General features: G+C 43.7%; 10 protein-coding genes across 10 annotated transcripts; 5 read left to right on the top strand and 5 right to left on the bottom strand.

Moving 5' to 3' along the window:
• Window positions 1-346: 346 nt before the first annotated feature.
• Window positions 347-2,071, top strand: EAE98_005819 (uncharacterized protein; the record flags this gene model as incomplete). Its single annotated transcript, XM_038953441.1, has 1 exon — window positions 347-2,071. The coding sequence occupies one exon, from the start codon at window positions 347-349 to the stop codon at window positions 2,069-2,071; it is 1,725 nt and encodes a 574-aa protein (XP_038810542.1).
• Window positions 2,072-2,591: 520 nt separating this feature from the next.
• Window positions 2,592-3,974, bottom strand: EAE98_005818 (uncharacterized protein; the record flags this gene model as incomplete). Its single annotated transcript, XM_038953440.1, has 4 exons — window positions 2,592-3,144; window positions 3,199-3,587; window positions 3,637-3,741; window positions 3,795-3,974. The coding sequence occupies 4 exons, from the start codon at window positions 3,972-3,974 to the stop codon at window positions 2,592-2,594; spliced, it is 1,227 nt and encodes a 408-aa protein (XP_038810541.1).
• Window positions 3,975-5,957: 1,983 nt separating this feature from the next.
• Window positions 5,958-7,317, bottom strand: EAE98_005817 (uncharacterized protein; the record flags this gene model as incomplete). The annotated part of the gene is made up of 2 exons (XM_038953439.1): window positions 5,958-6,938; window positions 7,102-7,317. 2 exons carry the CDS (start codon window positions 7,315-7,317, stop codon window positions 5,958-5,960), a joined length of 1,197 nt encoding a protein of 398 aa, XP_038810540.1.
• A 1,082-nt stretch (window positions 7,318-8,399) lies between these two features.
• EAE98_005816 (uncharacterized protein) lies at window positions 8,400-8,873 on the bottom strand (the record flags this gene model as incomplete). Its single annotated transcript, XM_038953438.1, has 1 exon — window positions 8,400-8,873. The coding sequence occupies one exon, from the start codon at window positions 8,871-8,873 to the stop codon at window positions 8,400-8,402; it is 474 nt and encodes a 157-aa protein (XP_038810539.1).
• A 3,941-nt stretch (window positions 8,874-12,814) lies between these two features.
• On the top strand, window positions 12,815-13,720 carry EAE98_005815 (uncharacterized protein; the record flags this gene model as incomplete). The annotated part of the gene is made up of 1 exon (XM_038953437.1): window positions 12,815-13,720. One exon carries the CDS (start codon window positions 12,815-12,817, stop codon window positions 13,718-13,720), a length of 906 nt encoding a protein of 301 aa, XP_038810538.1.
• A 647-nt stretch (window positions 13,721-14,367) lies between these two features.
• Window positions 14,368-15,233, bottom strand: EAE98_005814 (uncharacterized protein; the record flags this gene model as incomplete). The annotated part of the gene is made up of 2 exons (XM_038953436.1): window positions 14,368-15,138; window positions 15,207-15,233. The coding sequence occupies 2 exons, from the start codon at window positions 15,231-15,233 to the stop codon at window positions 14,368-14,370; spliced, it is 798 nt and encodes a 265-aa protein (XP_038810537.1).
• Window positions 15,234-15,620: 387 nt separating this feature from the next.
• Window positions 15,621-17,297, top strand: EAE98_005813 (uncharacterized protein; the record flags this gene model as incomplete). Its single annotated transcript, XM_038953435.1, has 4 exons — window positions 15,621-15,650; window positions 15,716-15,829; window positions 15,884-16,070; window positions 16,123-17,297. The coding sequence occupies 4 exons, from the start codon at window positions 15,621-15,623 to the stop codon at window positions 17,295-17,297; spliced, it is 1,506 nt and encodes a 501-aa protein (XP_038810536.1).
• Window positions 17,298-17,743: 446 nt separating this feature from the next.
• EAE98_005812 (uncharacterized protein) lies at window positions 17,744-18,433 on the top strand (the record flags this gene model as incomplete). Its single annotated transcript, XM_038953434.1, has 2 exons — window positions 17,744-18,106; window positions 18,161-18,433. 2 exons carry the CDS (start codon window positions 17,744-17,746, stop codon window positions 18,431-18,433), a joined length of 636 nt encoding a protein of 211 aa, XP_038810535.1.
• Window positions 18,434-18,469: 36 nt separating this feature from the next.
• On the top strand, window positions 18,470-18,799 carry EAE98_005811 (uncharacterized protein; the record flags this gene model as incomplete). The annotated part of the gene is made up of 1 exon (XM_038953433.1): window positions 18,470-18,799. One exon carries the CDS (start codon window positions 18,470-18,472, stop codon window positions 18,797-18,799), a length of 330 nt encoding a protein of 109 aa, XP_038810534.1.
• EAE98_005810 (uncharacterized protein) lies at window positions 18,780-18,970 on the bottom strand (the record flags this gene model as incomplete). Its single annotated transcript, XM_038953432.1, has 2 exons — window positions 18,780-18,850; window positions 18,901-18,970. 2 exons carry the CDS (start codon window positions 18,968-18,970, stop codon window positions 18,780-18,782), a joined length of 141 nt encoding a protein of 46 aa, XP_038810533.1.
• Between the last annotated feature and the right edge of the window lie 595 nt (window positions 18,971-19,565).

Below are 19,565 nucleotides of genomic sequence, written 5' to 3'. Positions count from 1 at the left end.
TACCTCTCTTACGTGCACATCAGTTGCAAATGTGTACACATATTGTAGTACTAAATCAGTCAAAAGTAGCGGTATTGAATATCGGAATGACGATATGATAATTTGGAGCCAACAAATCATTTTGACACCTCTGAAACTTTATGATTATTAATGTTCTTTGAGGGAGAGTTGGAAATTTAATGTATTTCTGACCTGTCGATTGCGGTTATGGAAAGTGTTGTGAAATCAAATACGGTAAGCGGTAAGCACATTTTTTTGCCTAACGCCGAATTAACATTTTTCTGTCCATTTTCCAAAGCATTCACAAGATCTTCGGGTAACAATGTTGATTGCATGACTTTTCACAATGTCGTCGCCAACAAACTCAACATTCACGAATTCTTCTCCGCCCCGCGAAAACCGCTGGAATGGACCAGCTTCAACATGGCAACAAATCACAGAAGAAGAACGTGGTTTGGCGGCCTCGCTGGATGAACTTCGGAACAGAGATTTGAGCCTTCATTTATATAATGCTTTCGCTTTGAAAAAGCGAGCCAAAGAATTCAATGCTGATGGAACTGTTCATGGTAAAGATGAGGATCAAGATAACTCAAATGAATTTGTACCTCCTAAAAAATGGACTGCATGGCCAATTGAAGCGACGGAGGTCCCAAGGGAAGGCGAGCAGATAGGTCCGGATGATAATGACGAAGTGTTTACTCTGAGAAGAAAGGAGACTACAAAATTGAGTAGGGATTTGGAAGATGAATTGATCGGGGTCACATTAAAGTATTCAAGAGAGAGATTCCTGCAAAGGGAAATCGCCGAGGACCATGAAAGACAAGTCGAAAATAGTGTTACCGAGGAAATGAATATTGATGAACCACAACAAGAGCAGTCGGAAGATCCTGAGATTGGAGAAGATAGTATTAGAAAATCATCGGAGCCACCTCTCACCACAACTATTCTCCGACCCGAGATATCAGCTGACGACGAGCGTTCCCAAGAATTGTTGCGCCCATCAATCAGGCATACCCTTTCGAAATTAGATGATGTCTTGATGGCTTTGCACCATGCGCGCAAAACCTGTCGACAGTATGCCGCTCAAACTGAGTTCAATACGGACGTGGAGTCTCGTTCACGTGCAACTAGCATAGCAGGTGATGCTACAGATAGAGATTCGCCTGTTAAAAGGCCAGTGGGTCGGCCACGCAAACTTCAGTCCATTGATCCTGCAGCCGTCCCTGTGTTTACACCAAATGAGAATGGTCTTGACGACCCCGAACTTTGGAGAGTGAAGAGAACTCGCCGAGGACGGCCGAAGAAGGTTTACGCGAGGTTAGAGGGCGAAACCCAGCATGAATATCTCACTCGGATTGCCAGAATTCAGAAGAAACCACTGCCAATTTTTGCCCCACCAATCGAGCCAAGTACACCTAAACGGGAACGAACACCTGCCTCGGTGTCTCCTCAAAAATCACCTAGAAAGCTTTCAGATAAGACACGCAGGCAGATGCTAGGTCTCAGGGATTGGAGCGAGGTACTAGGATCTGCTGCATTAGTTGGATTCTCGCCGAATGTCATTGCTAGGGCTACGCAAAGATGTGCGGATCTTTTTGGGGAGAATATGATAATGAGGACTATGGTTGAGGGACCTGCAGTAGGAGGAAAGGACGATAAAGTAACAGAATATTACCCGGGAATGATTCCTGATTTTGATGAATCTGAAGAATCTGGAGTGTCTTTCGATGAAGACGAAGACGAAGACGAATCGTCAGATTCAGCTTCCGATACGGAAAACGCGGATAGTAAAGACCATCCTCCCATAAAGCGAAATGCTTCTCGTATTGACAGTGATGAAGAGATGGATGGAGCGGTACATACCGATAGGTTTCTCAAGCCGCTCACCGGGAAGAGAGGATGGCGAGGTATCGATAAGGAGAAGAGAAAACGAAGCAAATCTGGGGTGGATACAGGAGATCGGGAACAAGTATCTGATGACGAGGAGGATGAAGCGTCGGGTTCATACTCTGAATCGGACTTAGAAGTGCAGGAAGAGGTTGAGGGCGGAGGTTCTGATAGTGAGCATTGAGATGGTTTTATTGTGTGTTCATGAGGACTTCTTTCATCAAAATTTCACACAGGGTGAAGAGGGTGATGGCAGATTTCCACGTGTTTCATATCGAAGTTTTCAAAGAATTGTCGTAAATTCTCGACACATGAATACCGCACTTATTTGTCTCCCTGATTGTGCAGAGTGGGACTCGACAATATTGACCTGAAATCGGCAGTGTTATCCGAGGTCCCCCTCCAAAAGAACACTTCGTTTTACATTGCAACAGATTTTAGGGTCTGGAATTTTCGGCATCGACATTGAATTATTTCGCAAATCATAAGGCTTTTTTAAAAGACGTCATCAGACATGTATTACTGCGCTCTTATGAACAGACATACAATATTTTAGAGCTCAATAAACATAATATTTCAAGCCCGTTCTCTCCAAAGTATATTATAGAATAGAATAGAAGAGCCAATAACAATATCCCAAATTCCCGCTAAGTAACACAGCAAACGTAAAGCAAACACAAAGGTATCTTCGCAAAATAAACAAATCATTCACTCGTCTGAGTGATAACGGTCGTCTTATATCCACTCGCCCAATCAATCCTTTCCCCACTTCTACTTCCTGTCTCACTACTTTCTCCGATCGAGCGGCTGCTCTCTCCTGTTTGGTACCCTGCACTCAGAACACTGACTTCTATCGAGTCATCCGACTCTTCTGCTTTCCATGCCGCCTGCAGTCGTTCTCTTTCTAAATCATCCTTCCGCACGATTTTCTTATCCGCATATACGTATGTTCGAACGCCGTAAGTGTCGTCTAGACCCAGCATTGCAGCAAATCGTTTCGAATATTCGTCATCAGAATCGACAAGGGTTTCCTGGGAGGTTTTGCCAGCGGTGGCCGACTTATCAGAGTAGATACTAAAGGTTCTTTTTTGACGGGCACTGAAGAGAGGTCGAAGCGTAGCAAAGGATGCGGCAGTTAAGGCGATGGCAGGTTCAATGATGGACCATTTAACTAGATTGATTCCTTCCCAAGTGTAGTCGGTGGTTTGGTTGAGTTTATTAATGTAGTATATGCGGACTATTGTTGCTGTGCTTGCACTATAGGTATGTTAGCAAATCATTGTATTTGAAACGTACGTTGGCAAAACTTACAAGAAACCAAGAGATAGAATGAGAACAACTGATAGCTTTGTGCGCGGATTCATCTTCATCTTCCAGACAAATGTAATTGGTAGGATACCATAAGCCCAGTCCGTTAGAGCACTCATGGCGGCATGTGCATAGGTAACGTTAGCTCGAGTTGATGTGCTCAAGCAAAATCCGCTGCCGTTGTCGAACATATTCCAGAAATAAGATATTGGTTGACATTGCAACAGTACGAAGATAAAGTACGCCATGCTGACCAGAACTGCAATAGCCATAACACTGTAGATAATCCAAAATTGATATCGTTTGTTGGCGAGTCGTAAAAAATAGACCCCGATGGAAACTTTCGTAATAGCCATGGTGATGACATAGAGAAGTTCACTCGCAAATATGTACTGGAAAGAGTGAGCTGAATATCCAATTGTGTTCTTCGAATATACACACCTTAGCAAGCTCATCGAGATAATCTGAATTGATATTGTATATATGAGCACCGAGTCCAAATGCAAGTGACCGCAATAAAAGTCCACTCAAAGCAGTATGTATAGTCTAAGATCCATAATGTTAACATTGATCCTCATACATCATAGTGACATACATACTATGGAAGCAACAGTCAACCAATCCTCAGGTCCAAAGAATTTTTGAATCCCAATCCTGACATAAAATCGAAGAATACCGGCAATCCACGGTAAGGCTAGAGCGGCACAGGCAACGCCCGTCACCTGGGCTCCTCGATTAACACCGAGAACATGATCATCACGAGAGATGAGGTCCATCATTGCGATTGAGACCATGGTATATCGAGGAAGTGTTGCTCATGAGGAGAGAAGGAAAAAGCAATCATTGATCATCAACAGAAATTGAGGATGACGTTGAGCAATTGGCTTTTCAGATACTAAAATCTGCAAGCCACTGGTATATATGAAGATGGAAACAGAGAGATTTCAGGCAGGTGGACATGGATTATGACGCTTCTTAATAGTTCCCTGTATCGACAATTTCGCGGCAAGAGCGAGTCTAACGCCTGCGAAAGAGGTCTAAAATAGGTCTCTCTTCAAGCCACGCGAGAACCTCGTGAATCGTATCTACGATGCATCTGCGAGATACGATTTTTGGAGCTACTTGGTGGATAGTTCTTCGCGCTAAATTTTTCGAATGGGGTGCCCGGTTGTGACAAATTTCAATTTTGCGGAGGATCTGCTTTCGGTTAATGGGAGAGGGTCAAAACTCGACTGTTGGTATGTCAACTCCAAAAGGACTGGAATTCACGAATGCTGTATGAATGCAACTATTGTTTGCTTTCCAATAACGAGTTACGAGTAGACTGGCTGACCGACTGTAAGCTACAAGTGCGTCTCGTTCTAATATATAATATTTTGTGAAATATACGAGTATTTCACGAGGCTTTTTTAAAATTGCTCTCCAGCAAGCTCGTAAATGATTCGTTGTCGGTAATCGGCTAAACTGCCAATTTTAGTTCAGAACTAATCACACCCTATGCATACATTTTTTCGATGTGCCTAGAGATATGTCTACTCCGTATGACCTTGTCGTTCGTCTCTAACTCGTGGCTACGAGGCTACCAATAAAATTTGAATTCTCGGAGATATAGATAAGTTAGCTAGATCGGAACTGCGATAGGACTATTGGCTAGCACCATTTAGTTCGTCCGAACACCCTGATCCCCACCAGGCTAACACCCTGCGATCCAGAAGGGTTCGGATTCCTGAATAACAAAGCTGGATTTCAATAGCGGTCGGCTTACACAATAGGGAAACATAACCGATCTTTTCGTCCAAGGTATCTTTTGGTCGAAAGCTAGGCTTTGTATTGGACAATGCGGATTTCTACGGAAGTGAACAATGTTAACATCCACATATGATATTACAGGAAGATCAAGACAATGCATAACATGCTAGGAGACTTTGACCCGAATACTTCAGTTCATGTTCATCAATTTTACACGTGCAAGTCAGTGGATAGACAATCAGCGCACAGCATCAATGTGATGAGACATCGCAGTCCCTATTATCTCGTTTAAATCGTTCAATCTTTTCCCATCGCTCGGACCGAACTGGTGATCAGAGCTTGCTGTCAGTGCAGCGGTGACTTTACATGTCAATGCCATCAGGTATACCATAACGATTAGATAAATCTCAATATAGAAGTGTAGTCTGATTCTCTATGGCTGGGATTTTGGTAAAAGGTTGGTCTGAGGCATGGGTACTATGTCATGGGCTCTACATGAAATTTTGGTTGATTGACAAATATTTTTACGCCTCGTCTTTGGAGGGGGTTGGAGCGGTATCTCACGAGGTGTGGGAAACAATGTTGACTATTCTTTTGATGTTGGCTGCTCGCAACGAAAAGAAGCGTTGAGACAATTACTCAAAACATTCTACACGACCAGGATCATATGTAAATAGACACCATTTTTTTCTTAATGAATGGCTTTAGGAAACATGGAAGGAATCGCTAAAGAGAACAGCGAAAAAGGCTCCTGAAGATCTAAGTGAATATAGAGTTCAAACTGGTTATTAGATACTAAACGAATCATAAGCAAGCTTCTCTTACAATTAACCACTTTCAAGCTCTGAACTGTATCACTTCTATTCCCTTTGCCAAAAGATGCCGTATTCAACTATCAAAACTCACGGCTACATCTAATGGCACATAAAACATCCCCGTGATATACTAAGTATCCAAACACATTACAACCCTCTCGTTAAAACGTCAAGAACCAAATAACTGACTACCCGTACCTACCTAAAACCCCCATGATGCGGCGGAGGATAGCTATAAACGCTCGGCGGTCTCCCCGTATCACTACTAACGTCACTATCATAATGAGCCGGGCGATAATGATGTCCACGTCCATGCCTCCGATGTCTCCCATGATGTCCGCTCCGCTTATCATAGATTCTTCTTACAGATGGCGCATACATAGAGCTTGTACCTGAGTATGAATCTGAATCGGAGTGATAAGAAGCCACACTTTCATAACCATCTCGCACATATTCGCGATGACGATGATGAACCCTTGGCTTTTTCTCAGGAGGTGGATCGTTATCTGCTTCATTTCTCTCTCGATAGTTACCTACGAAATCGCTATCTGTGACAATACTTTCTTCGTCTTCTTTTCTTTCTGGTGCGTAAGGATTTTCCGGGTTTTTGTCTTTGATGCGATGCTTCTTCTCGTCTCGTTCGGTTTTATATCGATTTCGGTTTAGTAGTCTTTCCAGTTTCTTGTCTGATTCCTCGGCTGCCTTTTTCGCAGCTTCTTCGGCAGCTTTTGCTTTTCTAGATGCGTCGTTGTGGAGTGTCATGGGTTCAGGTTGAATGATATTTTCATCGTGGTCAAACGGACCTTTTTGCCCATTCTTATCATCTTCCGGTGTGTAAATATTCAATATGTTTGCCGCTTTTTTGACAAAATTTCTACTTTTACGTGCGGCCTTCACCACCTTAGAAGACTGTTCGGGTCCCATTTTTCGGTATGGGAAGTCCGCTGCATCGGGAAATGTTTTGCGGAGGAACAAATATTCTTCGAGCAATGCGGAACTTTTCGGCCATTCGATTATAGGATCGGGTTTACCGTCGCGACCCATGTTTTTACAGCATTTGGAGATAATTTGACTTATCCAGTACAGATGCTTCTCTTTACATTTCCTGGGCCTTTTTCTTTCTACTTCGGCAACGATCTCTTTGAAGCGACGGTAGTGGTCACCTTTACGGATACGACCCTGTGAGGTTCGGAAGTTAGTAATCTTCTACCAACAGTAGCATAGTGGAGGAGGAAATAGAATCCAATGCGACAATTTGAAGTGTAAAGCCGCCCTGAAGGCTGCATCCAAGTGAGCTTAAGGTTTGGAAGAAGTTAGATGTAGTGGAGGGTGAGAAACTTACGATCTGCACAGCGCGGCCTGGCAGGTTTCGATGATGACGTCGAATAATCTCTGGCGGCTCAGTTGAGCGGGAGAAATACTGAAAATGATTACATTTATGCATGACTGCTTTTTTTATCCCCTTTTTAGGTGTGATGTCTAAGGTGAGAGCCTGAAATATGACGTTAGAGAGAATTTCGCATGCATTTCCCCACAAAATGTAATGTGTTCGACGCATTATTAAAAAGATCTTACTACAACAAGGGAATCGATATCAATTAAGCCTTGACGAGAGGAGATCCGTATTTCTCAAGTGTAATCAAAGAAAGTTACGAGTCTGTAGGACCACGAGAAGTAGAACTGTAAGAATGTGTGCTAGATGGCCAAGAAAAAATGTGTTTTGGTAGGCACCTGGTGGCAAGGATCTTATTATCTTTGGCCGAAAACCAATATGTCGCGTACAACAACATGTAGGTCGAGTTTTTCTTGTTTTTTTTTCAATCTTAGAGTCATTCTCGCCCAAAGATTATTATTGTTAGGAGAAAAAGAAACCAATAAAGGGCGATACTATGCCATATAGGCTGTTGAATCGACCTCGTTACCAGATGGCGTAGAAAACTTTTCCTGGTCCGACCTGATGAATGACCGCCCAGTACAGATTCACGGGGAAAGCTCTTGACATGAAATCTAAGGGAAAACCAACATAGTCTCAAAATTCTACAATCAGATTGGACAAGAAACGATGACCTCAAAATTGACCGAAACAGTTGGCCAGGACCTTGAGTTGTGGACAAAAAATAAGTTTTAGGTGCTTGAACTCTGGGTTACAATCGGCAATAAGCAACTAACTACGAGTATTGGCTCCTTATAGTTTGGTATCGAGATATGGGAAGACTTGGAAGAACCTCGATTATGGCGAGATGCTTCAAGAAGTTCAACAATCTTCAAACATGATCTTCCCGGCAGAAGAAAGGTGACAATGTTGTACAACCCGAAACTCCTAGGATTCAAGACATATCATTCGATTCTTATGAAGCGAAATGTGGAGGCAAATTCAAGCAGATAAATTGTTCAGCAAACTTTTAGGGTCATAGTGAATGCAAAAGATTCATAAGAGAATGTATTATAATGATGAAAATCCAGTAAACGAGCGAATGTTCTACAAATCACATCGCAACAGCAAGCCTGTTGCTGCAACTGAGCTCCAAGACACCTCCAACGCCTCCAAATATCCCATGTTATTTTCCTCTGCCTATGACCCGCAGGACCCAAACTCCCTTTTCCAAATGACAAATCAAGCCAAACTTCCCAATCTTCTAGTCACATTGCCATTCCAGGAGCCTGTAATCGACTCGCGCTTATCCAGTCAAAGCTACGGTTATCGTATATTGGCGAGCAGCATTGGTCTACTCTCCTCGAGGCATTCTGTAATTGTGTAGACATCGAAAGAGGGTTAGGTCTTTGCAAGACTCCCCTAGCAAAAAGTAGTTCTACCACACTATTGGTCCATTCTTGATAATGGCGAAGAGAATTTGCGGGATCAATTTTCGGTGGTCCTGCAGTGATGGAATCGCAGATGGCGCGAACTTGCGAGTATTGAGATACCGATACCGTGCCGATGAATCTGCTGGCATTGTTCGGACGTTTGATCTCTTTGTGGGAATGGATCATGCCGTTTTGCATGTCGCCGATTACTTGATAGAGATGACCGCTGTCGCTTCCTTGTTCATCAGTCTGAACGAAGATACCTCGTGAGATACCAAGGAAGTCGACCATGTAGACATTGAAAGACATTTTCAATTTAAGTTGAGAGTACAATTGTGAAATATAATACGGTTTCGAACTCTGAGGCTAATGACGACAATGAGATGAGTGCTGGTATAGATGAGAATGAAATTGAATGCAGCTAAGGGAAAGTGAGAGTCTCTCATATATAACTGCACATCAGATTGAACTGCTTCTTTGCAGGTAGCATTGTGGTTAGTACTCCCAATCCTAGCAAAGGCAGTCAAGTCTATCTAAAGGTCCCAATCCTGGCGCGAATTCTCTAGGGGTGGTAAAGACGGTCGAAATGCCAAGGAGGTGCTATCCCCAAGTCACTTACCTAAAAAACGGCATGGTATTCGACGATCGAATAGATAATCTCTAAAAATAGGCGCCGACATCTTGTAAGCAATAAGGTCGCCCCATAAATCACATGATTTAAAGCCAATCGAGGTGCTTTGAATGAGGAGGTCGCAAAATTACTTCAGCGAGTCGAAGATTAAGGTAGGATTCTATTATCAGCAGCTAATTCGAATACCTCAACAGATTGACCAACTAGTCGTCTGTGTACTGGTAAACACGATGCATGAGCTCGTTTGCTGAGCAGTAGGTAGTCACATATTTTGGTACTTGAAAATGAACTACTCTTTCAAGATTCTATAAACTATTATATTTGTGCGCAGCGTAGCTGTGAATCTGCAAGTATTGTAGAGCATTGAATGTTGGAAAAAGAGAATTCAAAGGGAAAAAGCTTGTAGATCTTTCGACTACAGGATTTACTATCCTAGGATTTCATCAAGTAAAGAGAGTACTATTCAAGGCCTAGAGCGGTTGCAAAAGGATGCATGATTCGTGAAATGTGCAGGCTGTAACGATGCACGCATAGCTTTTCTTAGTCCAGCAGATGCTAAGAAGTTATATGCCGGCCCTCTCTTTCACAAATTAATGGCGAAGGATGAGACAATACGTTTCGGCTTGCTTCGCAGATGGGTGCCCGTGGTCAATACAAGGCAATAACTCCGTTGTAAATTGTATGAAGTGAGAAGTATTATCAAGGTGATGATCGACACAAGGTAAAGGCATCCTTCCTGCACGCTTTGATAAGTGAAGAAGTGACTCGAGACTTGATAGGCTAAATAAATGGCTTGGATTATGAGAAAGGCCACAAAGTGTTTCAGAAGAACGTGGAATAAGGTTTATGATGGAAACGAGCCTCAAAATCCAGATTTGAATCGACTGCTCGAAATAGAACCCGAGACAAGAATGCAGCCTTGTCCCGATAAGAGACCTATATCAGATCGAACTCATCAAACTGATTGCAGACGCTGAAAGTGGGAGGCTTTCATGTGGCGATGGTGTTGGTGATTTGTAAAGAGCGACAGATCATAACCTAGAAACTATACAGGCCAATTCGACCATACTTGATGATCAGATTGCGGTTGCATTGTAACAGGTGTTAGAAGGATGAAATAAAGTCTTGTGAATTCATCCAGTATACAATTGCAGTAGTTGACGTTTGACTTTCATCAAGTCGAAAAGCCTGAGTGAGCGTTCTTCACACTGAAAAGGTGGATATTTTTAACGCCAGGATGCCGTCATCTTGCTCCAAGTGCAGTGTTTAAGACTCGAGCGATTTCCCTCTGAATAGATTTCGGTTTTATCTGTAGGAATGGCCCTCGAGGTCGAGGATAATCGAAGATTCAATTGTGGCAGTCGGCCTTGTTTTGCAGAAGAGCTCTGGCAATGGAAAGTCTCGAGAGGAAATGATGAAGGGTCTTTCCAGGTCACGTGTGACTATTAAAATTGTTCCTTACTTTTCTTTTTTTGGTTTCTTGAAGGATGATCTCTTCTATGCTGATTGTTGTGAGACGATTTATTATGGTTCTAAGTGCACCTGTCTACCTGGCATGATGGCTTGTACTGCGTTGCTCTCAATTGTTATGGTATCCATGGATAGGTTTGGATACGGATATGGATATGGACACAATAAACGTGATACGACGCTTATGGCTTGGGTGGGCAAACATAGATGTAGGTGCTCTTCTCCAAACTCAGATGATACTTCTGTTGCTACACACACCGCTTCAATACACGTGTACAGATTTCAAGATAAGTACAATCATTAATATGAGTTACATGGAATAGGAGATTAGAAGTCCTCATTTCTCAAGATTCTTTTCATCTGTTTTTGAAGTTCTGTGTTCCCCGGCCTAAAACATTCCGACTCGTGGACCCGCTGTCATCTCCGTAGGGAGGGAGACATAGAGCCAGGGACGGATACACACCCGCGGCGTGGACCATTCAAGATGAAGATTGGCGGTGAGGCAGGCACAACCCCCAGGCGCTTCAATTCTTTTTTGAAAGGGAAACCTGGAACGAGTTGGTATGTTGAACAATTGAACTTCATGGACAAGTGAAAAGTTGAGTTTCAGCGCCGAATATCTGACCCATACTCATGATTGGGCCATGGAGTGAGACGAACAAGCGCGTGTGATTCCAGTGCGACAGAAATACATACCGAGGTGGAGCGCCAAATTCTTAAAAAGGAAATCTGGAGTTTCACTTGGTGTAGACTGCCACGAGGTTATTGGTGAGTCAAGACTCAAGAGACTGGCAAAGATTCACATGCGAAAATATGCATAGGAATGATTGACTTATATCTAACGCCGATATGTCATTCAAATGCCAGAAGCATTCATTGATCACATACCCTTTCGCAATTGTGATTATATCTTATATTGCGTTATACCATCCCAGCATTGGTTCTTTGCCCAGGTAATTATTCTCATTCTATCATCATTTAGCCACTTTGTTCGGCGTCGAACGCCAATTTCATCGTCATAATAATCTCTTTACAATCTCAAATCATCGCCAAAGCCATTTTCCACAAATACTGATTATTGGGCGACATCGGCTTGAACAATCTGTCACCCGAACGTGCTTTGCAGATAGCGCGATTCTTTCTGTGCAGTAGCGGTCTATCGACACAGCGAATCCAATCTTTGGATTTGTGTTGATTATATCCACTATTACATGAAAAAGTACAGACATTTTCTAATCAACTGCAAGTGGGCATTGGCGAGAAACAATTGGACAATCGGCTCGGGCAGAGTTCCTCCCCAGGGTTTCTCGATAGTGCGAAATATATTGAATTTTAACCCAAAGATTTCCGCCAAATCTTCTTCCTTTCTTGAACCGATCATCCATCTTGGAGCAAGTACTATAGCACAGGTTTCTCTAGAATCAAGCCACCCTCCGTGTGATCAATTTAGATCTTCAACTTCTCTCGCCGTTCTCATCGTCAGCAAAAGCTCAAGATACCTAGTACGCTAAGATAGGAAGAGAGTGGGGTTGTGGTCAACTAATGCGGAGCAAGAAGCATTAACGAGGACTAGGAGGGGCATGGGCTTTATTGATTGCCAACGAACATCCAATCTCATTTACACCGAATTTTAGAAATTGTTCTGGATCAATCTTCCATCGCTCCACTAGACGATTTTAGTACATACCGGCTCAACAAACCAAGCGGTGGAAGAAGATCTAACGAACTATCTTAGAACTCCAAGGTTCGAATCTATCGAGTAGTGAGTGGGCTTGGTACATACAGTTAGAGGAAAGCCACCGGGGAAATCTCAGACTTTACTTACATCATTCTTTGGGTAATATTTGGAGAACCATTGGGGTACTGCCCGTGGTTCCTCCATATGCGTACATCTACTTGACGTACCCACCGCAGAAAATTGAGCATTTACTTTCATATCCACAGAAACTCCGCTCCCAGGAATTCTACAAAAGATTTCAAACCAACTTAGCGAGCATATCTGGCAACAGGTGGTTCTTAAATTGCAATCTACGAGAAGATTGAGAACTACAGGACGGCTATATACCCCGAGCGAAATCAAGAAGTCACGATTCGCACTTGCACCAAATCGTCATTACAATTTCGATCCAACCTCGCTTCAATCTCAGACATGTCTTCCAGAACCCACCGGAAGCTTTCCCCCTTGACTACCAATTGGAGCAATAGGAGTCATTCAAGTATAAACTCTGATGCTTCAGTCTTTTATTCAGCACTAGCACACCCGACACCAATCGAGCTCAAGCAACAAATTCCTCAATCACCTTCATCCCGTGCTCATCCACACACCATATCTTCTCCTCGAGAATTTTGCCCTACCAAGATGAACCGTCAAGACTCAGGTTACGCAGAAAATGTTTCCTACATACCCAGTCACATGCGAACGTCATCACGGCCTAGCTCAAAATCATCTTCCCATAATCCTCGGCCCTCATTGAATGCGTCCCGAAAATCATCTTCGCGTTCAAAGGATTCCTCCAGCACCTCCTCCTTAGCCTCCAGTGCAACCAGCCGGTCAACACCGAAACGCTGTCCAAAATCTCCCCGTACCTCCACTTCTCACTCACGCCCCAATGTCTCTAGGCACCACCACAGCCAAACGTTATCAACGCCACCACAATACCAATATTTTCACTTCCCCTCACTCTCCGATGACCTACCCCAAGAAACATCTAACCAGACTTCAACTGTGGCGCCACCCCCACCAGCTACAATCCATTACTGGACTTCGGACCAGACCCGAAGATTAGAGTACGCAGCCATTGACGCAGCAAGTAAAGGAATTCGGGGATTTGTAACACGATGTATACCCGATTGTTTCTTGCCAGCCGAGAAGAGAGGAAATAGATTCTGTCAAGAGGATATGCGAGAAGGAGATGATGACGCAGGGAGCGTGAGGAGATATCGACTCGTCATGGAAGACGAGGTTGAGAATGAGATGAAAGGCGAAAGGATCAAGGATAGAGCCCAGTCAGTAAAGGAACACAGGAGGAGGTGGAGTTCTTTTATTAGACGTTGAGCCGGAGAGGAAATTGTGGTTTTCTGTGGGATTGCATTCACGGAGCGACAGGAGCACTGGGCTACGTTGTTATAGTTCGCTATCTTTCATTTGTTCTTGATACCCCCTTATATAAGGATGACGTTTTTGAGCTTGGTGGCAGTTTTTTGATATTGCATATTGGAATTGATTTAAATTCTTGGGATTTGGTTGACGGCAGAAATACAAAGAGATCACAGCATTCATATGGAAAGATGGCATTTTCGGTGTCTAGGAGAATAAATGGTCCCAAGAGGATACGAGAACAGTTGAGACAATAGTAGCACATACCTAGGTATTGTTGGGAAGATATAAGACTGTAGTTACTCCCTGAGGAGATGAGAGAATGGTAACATCAAGATATTCGAAAAATATCGAATTTCAACAACTTCGTGTCCAAAAATCAAACTGCAGGCACGATTTGATTTACAATAAGAGCACAACATCTTGCCAGTAATAAAAGGGGGTGTTATATTGAAAATATGACTATTCCTGTTCCCAATCGAAAATAATCTCCATCAACGCTTTCTCTACCTTCAAAAAACAAAAAGTATTGAGTGACGCTGATCTGTTGTACAAACCATAACCCATCCTGAACTCCATGCTTAGAAACCGATCCATGTACACATCTATAGCTCATGCCCTTCTGATAGCAATCTAGCAATCATGACATACGTGAAAATCACTCCACCGGCGATCCAGTATTTATGCGTTTGTAACCAACTTCTTCCCTCTCTGCCACCTTCTACCACAGCTCCCACAACAGCTTGACTACCTCCTGGTCTCTTCATCGCAATTCCGCTGCAGTCCCTTCCTTTCTCCTCCTCATCTTTCTTTTCCTCGTTTCCGGTCACAATATCGACTCCCCTCTCTTTCATCCACTTCCAGTTCTCCTTATCCAACTCTTCCCATTCACTTCTAAACTTTGCGCCTCCGTCTCCGGCCTTGATATTGCCCTTCTGTGTTCCGTCTTTCTTGTAACTTCCTCCTCCGGTGCTATTCCACCATCTCGTCCTACTCGCAGCCCATTTTCTTTCCGATTTAGATGCGTTTACCGAACCCGTTGTCATTTCTTCACTTGTCATAAAACTTAATAGACCTATCAATATTGTGCTCACTTCCCACGCGGGATTGAAACTCTTAGGATGGAAATCGCTGATCGATAGACAAAGACGAGTGGAGGGTTGGAAACGCCCGGATGGCGTGTGCATTTTGATCGAGGGAGGCGCAAATGGATAGTTGGGAGGGAACAGAAGGGTACCCCAGTATTGTCCACCATGATAGGGAGTATCGGGAGGTCCGGTGAGGATATAATGCCATTCAAGGATATTGGATTCGGAGGGATGGGCTTCGATGTATGGAGGAGGATTTTCGGAGATGGTTTTGTATTCACGGGTTAACTATATCAGTATATGTTAATCATAAAACAGATGAAAGCAGACTGCCATGTACATGTTGATTTACATACCCGTTTGTTGGCAGCTCGACTTGCCATTTTATCGTCGCACTTGAAACTTTGAGGATACGCTGGCCTTGTTGCGCTGCGTGTGAGGATAGAAGATGTTCGGGGATCTGACGCAAGGTTCTTGAGTATGTCTGATGGATGATTTTCTTTGGTTGGGATGATAGATCCAGTCAGAACCAAAATGTCTATTTGAGTTGTCAAAAAGTCAATTAGAATGTGCGAGTTGTAGGTTGTTCGTAACAAAAGATTCACATGGAATGCTTTGGGTTTTATTAGGGATGATTCAATGATGCAGGAAGTGCAATAGACCTATTATTAGTCTCTTGCTTAGTCATCGACGGTGTTTGAACTAAAGCCTCCCCGCTGTATGATTGAGAATCAGAGGACCTGGAATAATTCTGGGTAGACTTATACGATATGACTTCGCCAAATGGGCCAAAGGGGGCTGTGAGTTTATTTCTACAGTTCGGAGCATTTCAGTACAGTGAAGTTGCTAATGTATTTGGTTGCAGCTTGTCGAGAGTCTCCTAAAAACCGATCCCAAGTCACAAAAGGAGCTGGAGAAAGCTATAGCAGAGAAGCATATGGGATATGCTTTAGAGGCTGCACAGAGAAATGGAGAGCTGGTATGTACATGTAGTAGCTTCGAGAGTTTATGTTTCCATGGGCTCACGGAATAGATTGGCAATAATTCCACAAAACCGGTCACAATCTCCTCGATTAGACTCCTTGGCCCCTCGCACACAAGGAGGTCATTCCTCGACGGAATATTCGATCCTCTGCTTAGTGCAAACAGAGATGGACCATATACATTGTCAGAAGCATTGCAGGAACTCAGTACAGCTACAAACAAACTCCGTCGACATGGTACGATACTCCTCACTAGGATCTAATCAACATTATACTTACTCCGTCTTAGGCATTTTCCACGATGACATCTCGATGTTCATTGATAAACCTGACCCTACTGACCCCTCTTCTACTCCTTCCGATATCGATATATACATTCGTGCACGAGAGCGAGGCGTTATTACACTGAAAACTGGCACTGATCTTGGCAATGCGGAAGGCTCAGCCTATGGAAATGCCCAATGGCGTAACATATTCGGGGGTGCCGAGACCTTGAATGTCAACGCTGCTACTGGTACTCGAACTCGTTCTGCGTATCAAGCTACATTCGAGGCTCCAATTTTGAGTGATCCCGATAAAAGAGTAGCTGTAGATGTTTTGTCGAGCGCGACTAGTAAGCCGTGGGCAAGTCACGAAGAAGTCCTCAAGGGCGGAGGCATAAAATATAGTTGGACTTCAGGCGGTGGCAGCACACATCAAATTGGATACAGTGGAGTATGGAGACAAGTGACGGGCTTGGCTGGAAATGCGTCACCTACGGTACGCAACGATGCAGGAGATACAGTCAAGAGCAGTATCTCACATATCTGGCTTAAAGACGAACGGAATCACCCTATACTACCAAACCAAGGATACCTTTTAAAGTCAACATCTGAAATTGCAGGTTGGGGACCACTAAAAGGAGATGTGGGATTCTGGAAATCGGAAGTCGAATCTAGTGGGGCTGTCAAAGTTCCTGGGATATCTGGTGCAAGCTTGACCGCTGGTATCAGAGCAGGAATGTTGTATCCGCTAGGCGTTGGATTCGGTACTGCAGCCAAGCCATCACGCATAAACGATAGATTCCAACTCGGGGGACCGACGGATGTTCGTGGATTTAAGATTGGCGGTCTTGGACCTCGAGACAGACAAGATGCAGTTGGAGGTGACGTCTACGCAGCTTCGTCTATTAACCTTCTTCTCCCATTTCCCCGCCTCGACGTGTCAACCCCACTGCGCCTCCAGTTATTCGCCAATGCCGGCCGTCTCCTTGCACTTAGAAACTCGGAAAATACAAGTGAGAGCGTATACGGCACAGTCGCAGAACTCGGTAAGGAGATCCCAAGCTTGGCTGTCGGAATAGGAATGGTGTATGCACACCCCGTGGCACGATTTGAATTAAACTTTGGCCTACCCATCGTCGTTAGAAAAGGAGAGGAAACTAGAAAGGGTCTCCAATTCGGAGTAGGCATCAACTTTCTATGATTTATGAAGTTTCGCGGAGTAGGAGTAGATGAGGCAGGGCATATACCATAAAAAGGCGAAAATGGAGCTTGGGTTGTATAAATGTACAGTATGCTACGTACCAATAGCTTTAGCCAGCTAACTGGATAGAAAATAGGAAGACAATCACGACTTTAGATCGATTTACTGTGCTTTTTTGTTGTGGGGCCCCTATAATGTCTGTGTTTTAGCTGTGGTTCCGGGTGCTGCCGCCGCCACGTTGCTTCGAAAATCCCTGCCATTCAAGAATTGATAGTGGGACGCCGATTAGACAATTCGAATTCTACGAATACAAAGGAAAGCCTTCCACTCATCGATGATTTTTCGATCATTAGCATTTCCAGGCATTGTTATGAGGAACGCCCACCTTTAGAAGCTCAAATTTATCTGAACCTTTTGAGAGTTTTAAACATAGTCCATTTTTGACGATGGCTTCAGTTACAAAATTCGGCTCCGCTCTAGAGTCTTCCTCCTATCAAAGTCCCGATGGCGGTTCTGCTTACGCACCTCTTCGTAAGAAAGCGATTGAAGAAGCCATCGCAATGGGATACAATCCGGCAACCATGGTTGAATGTGGAGTGACTTGGGCCGATGATCACGATCCATTCCAGCACGTGAAGAACGCAGCTTACGTGCATTATGTGAACCAATGCGCATTTCGCGAATTCCAATCATTCGAACCGTATTTGGGCAAAGAGAAATTTCAGGATATGCTCAAGGTCCGCGGCGTTGGACCTGTTGTCAAGAACTATACAGTTAATTTCAAAAGGCCTGTGAAATTCCCAGATTCGGTATGAGTTTTTTGTGTGAGATGCTGTTGAATTTGGGCTCACGAAACGAACTAGCTTATTGTCGCGAATCATATCACTGAGGTTTTCCCAGATCGTTACTTTGGTATTACCTCCGTCTGGTCTTTGAACCAGCAAGTTATTGTTGCAGATTTCAAAATATGCATAGTATTTTTTGATTATGATCGAGGTGTACCAGCCAATCTTCTTGAAATTGGCGGTGTGTACAAGGATTTATATGAAGCTCTGAAGCAACGTTCAGAAATGGAAGCGAAAATAGCTTCGATTTGGGAGAAGGAACATCCTAAGAGAACGAAAGCCATGCTGTAATTCAACTTCAACATAGAGACAGATTCGTGGGCGAATATGGCAGTGTTCGTTCCAGACTGCAACCCCCAAACATCATATTTCACATGGGTATTCGTCAATAAAGAGAAGGAGATGATGTTGGCACGCAAAACATTTCCAATGGCCAATCTATTGATTCAAATCGGTCGGACCGCAGCTCACAAATCAGTATATCCCTTGACCGAATTCCACATAGAAGAGGGACATTTAAAGCCGTGGCATCTCATATTCGGGTTATCATCACGCAAAATTGCCCTAGCATTGGCCCCCTCTTCCACGTATCTTCCGTCCACCGAATCTTCATTCGGACCTCGAAGCTCGGAAACCATCACCAATCATCACGATTAGGCTGTGCCTCAAGTGCACCCTCTGCAGCAAGGTCAGAGTTTGTCTCAATCCCTATTTCTATGTGAGCTTTGCAGTGGAATAATGCTTAGTAGGTAGCTTACTGGGGCTAATAGCCATAGTCATGGCCGTGCCAATAAGAGAAACTGCGAGGAGGAAAGTTTGGAAACGCATAATGAAAAATGTATAAGTCGATTTTCAATTTTCGAGGTTCGGCTGACGCTTCGAGGACGTTCTTTGATGCCGTGAGATCTTCTTGCCGAGAAGGAAAGACTATGCTTTTGAATTTAGCGAAGCATTTTACTTGGCAACTCTCTAGATATATATCTTGAATACAGCAATGGGCATGTAACTCTGAAAAGCGATATCTTAACTGTGTATTTGATTTGTACGCCAACCGATCATCTGAAAGTATAACATTGTATTCGTACTCTCACACTGACAGGGCTACGCAAGGATATACAGATTCAATCTTAATCTCATTTCACGTTGCTATTCGATAGAGAACGAGTTCCCAATGACGAGGTGATACGATTCAAGCACGCGCACCTATCTAGACGCCATCAATCATACCAAATGTTAACTGTCGAGTGCCGTATCCACATATCGAAGCATGTGCAGTTGCGCAGGGCTCCGGATATTATGCGGTGAAAGATGCTATGAAGTGACTTTCGTGTGCAGTTAGTATTTGTACGAAAAGACTTTGTATGACCGTTAAAGTTTCACCAATTGAGCCTTAATCAGCTCTTATCATCTGCTACACCCCCAC

The sequence above is a fragment of the Botrytis deweyae genome (genome assembly GCF_014898535.1).
Source record: "Botrytis deweyae strain B1 chromosome Unknown BDEW_011, whole genome shotgun sequence".
Lineage (NCBI taxonomy): Eukaryota > Fungi > Ascomycota > Leotiomycetes > Helotiales > Sclerotiniaceae > Botrytis > Botrytis deweyae.
This window is presented reverse-complemented; position numbering and strand designations above follow the sequence as displayed.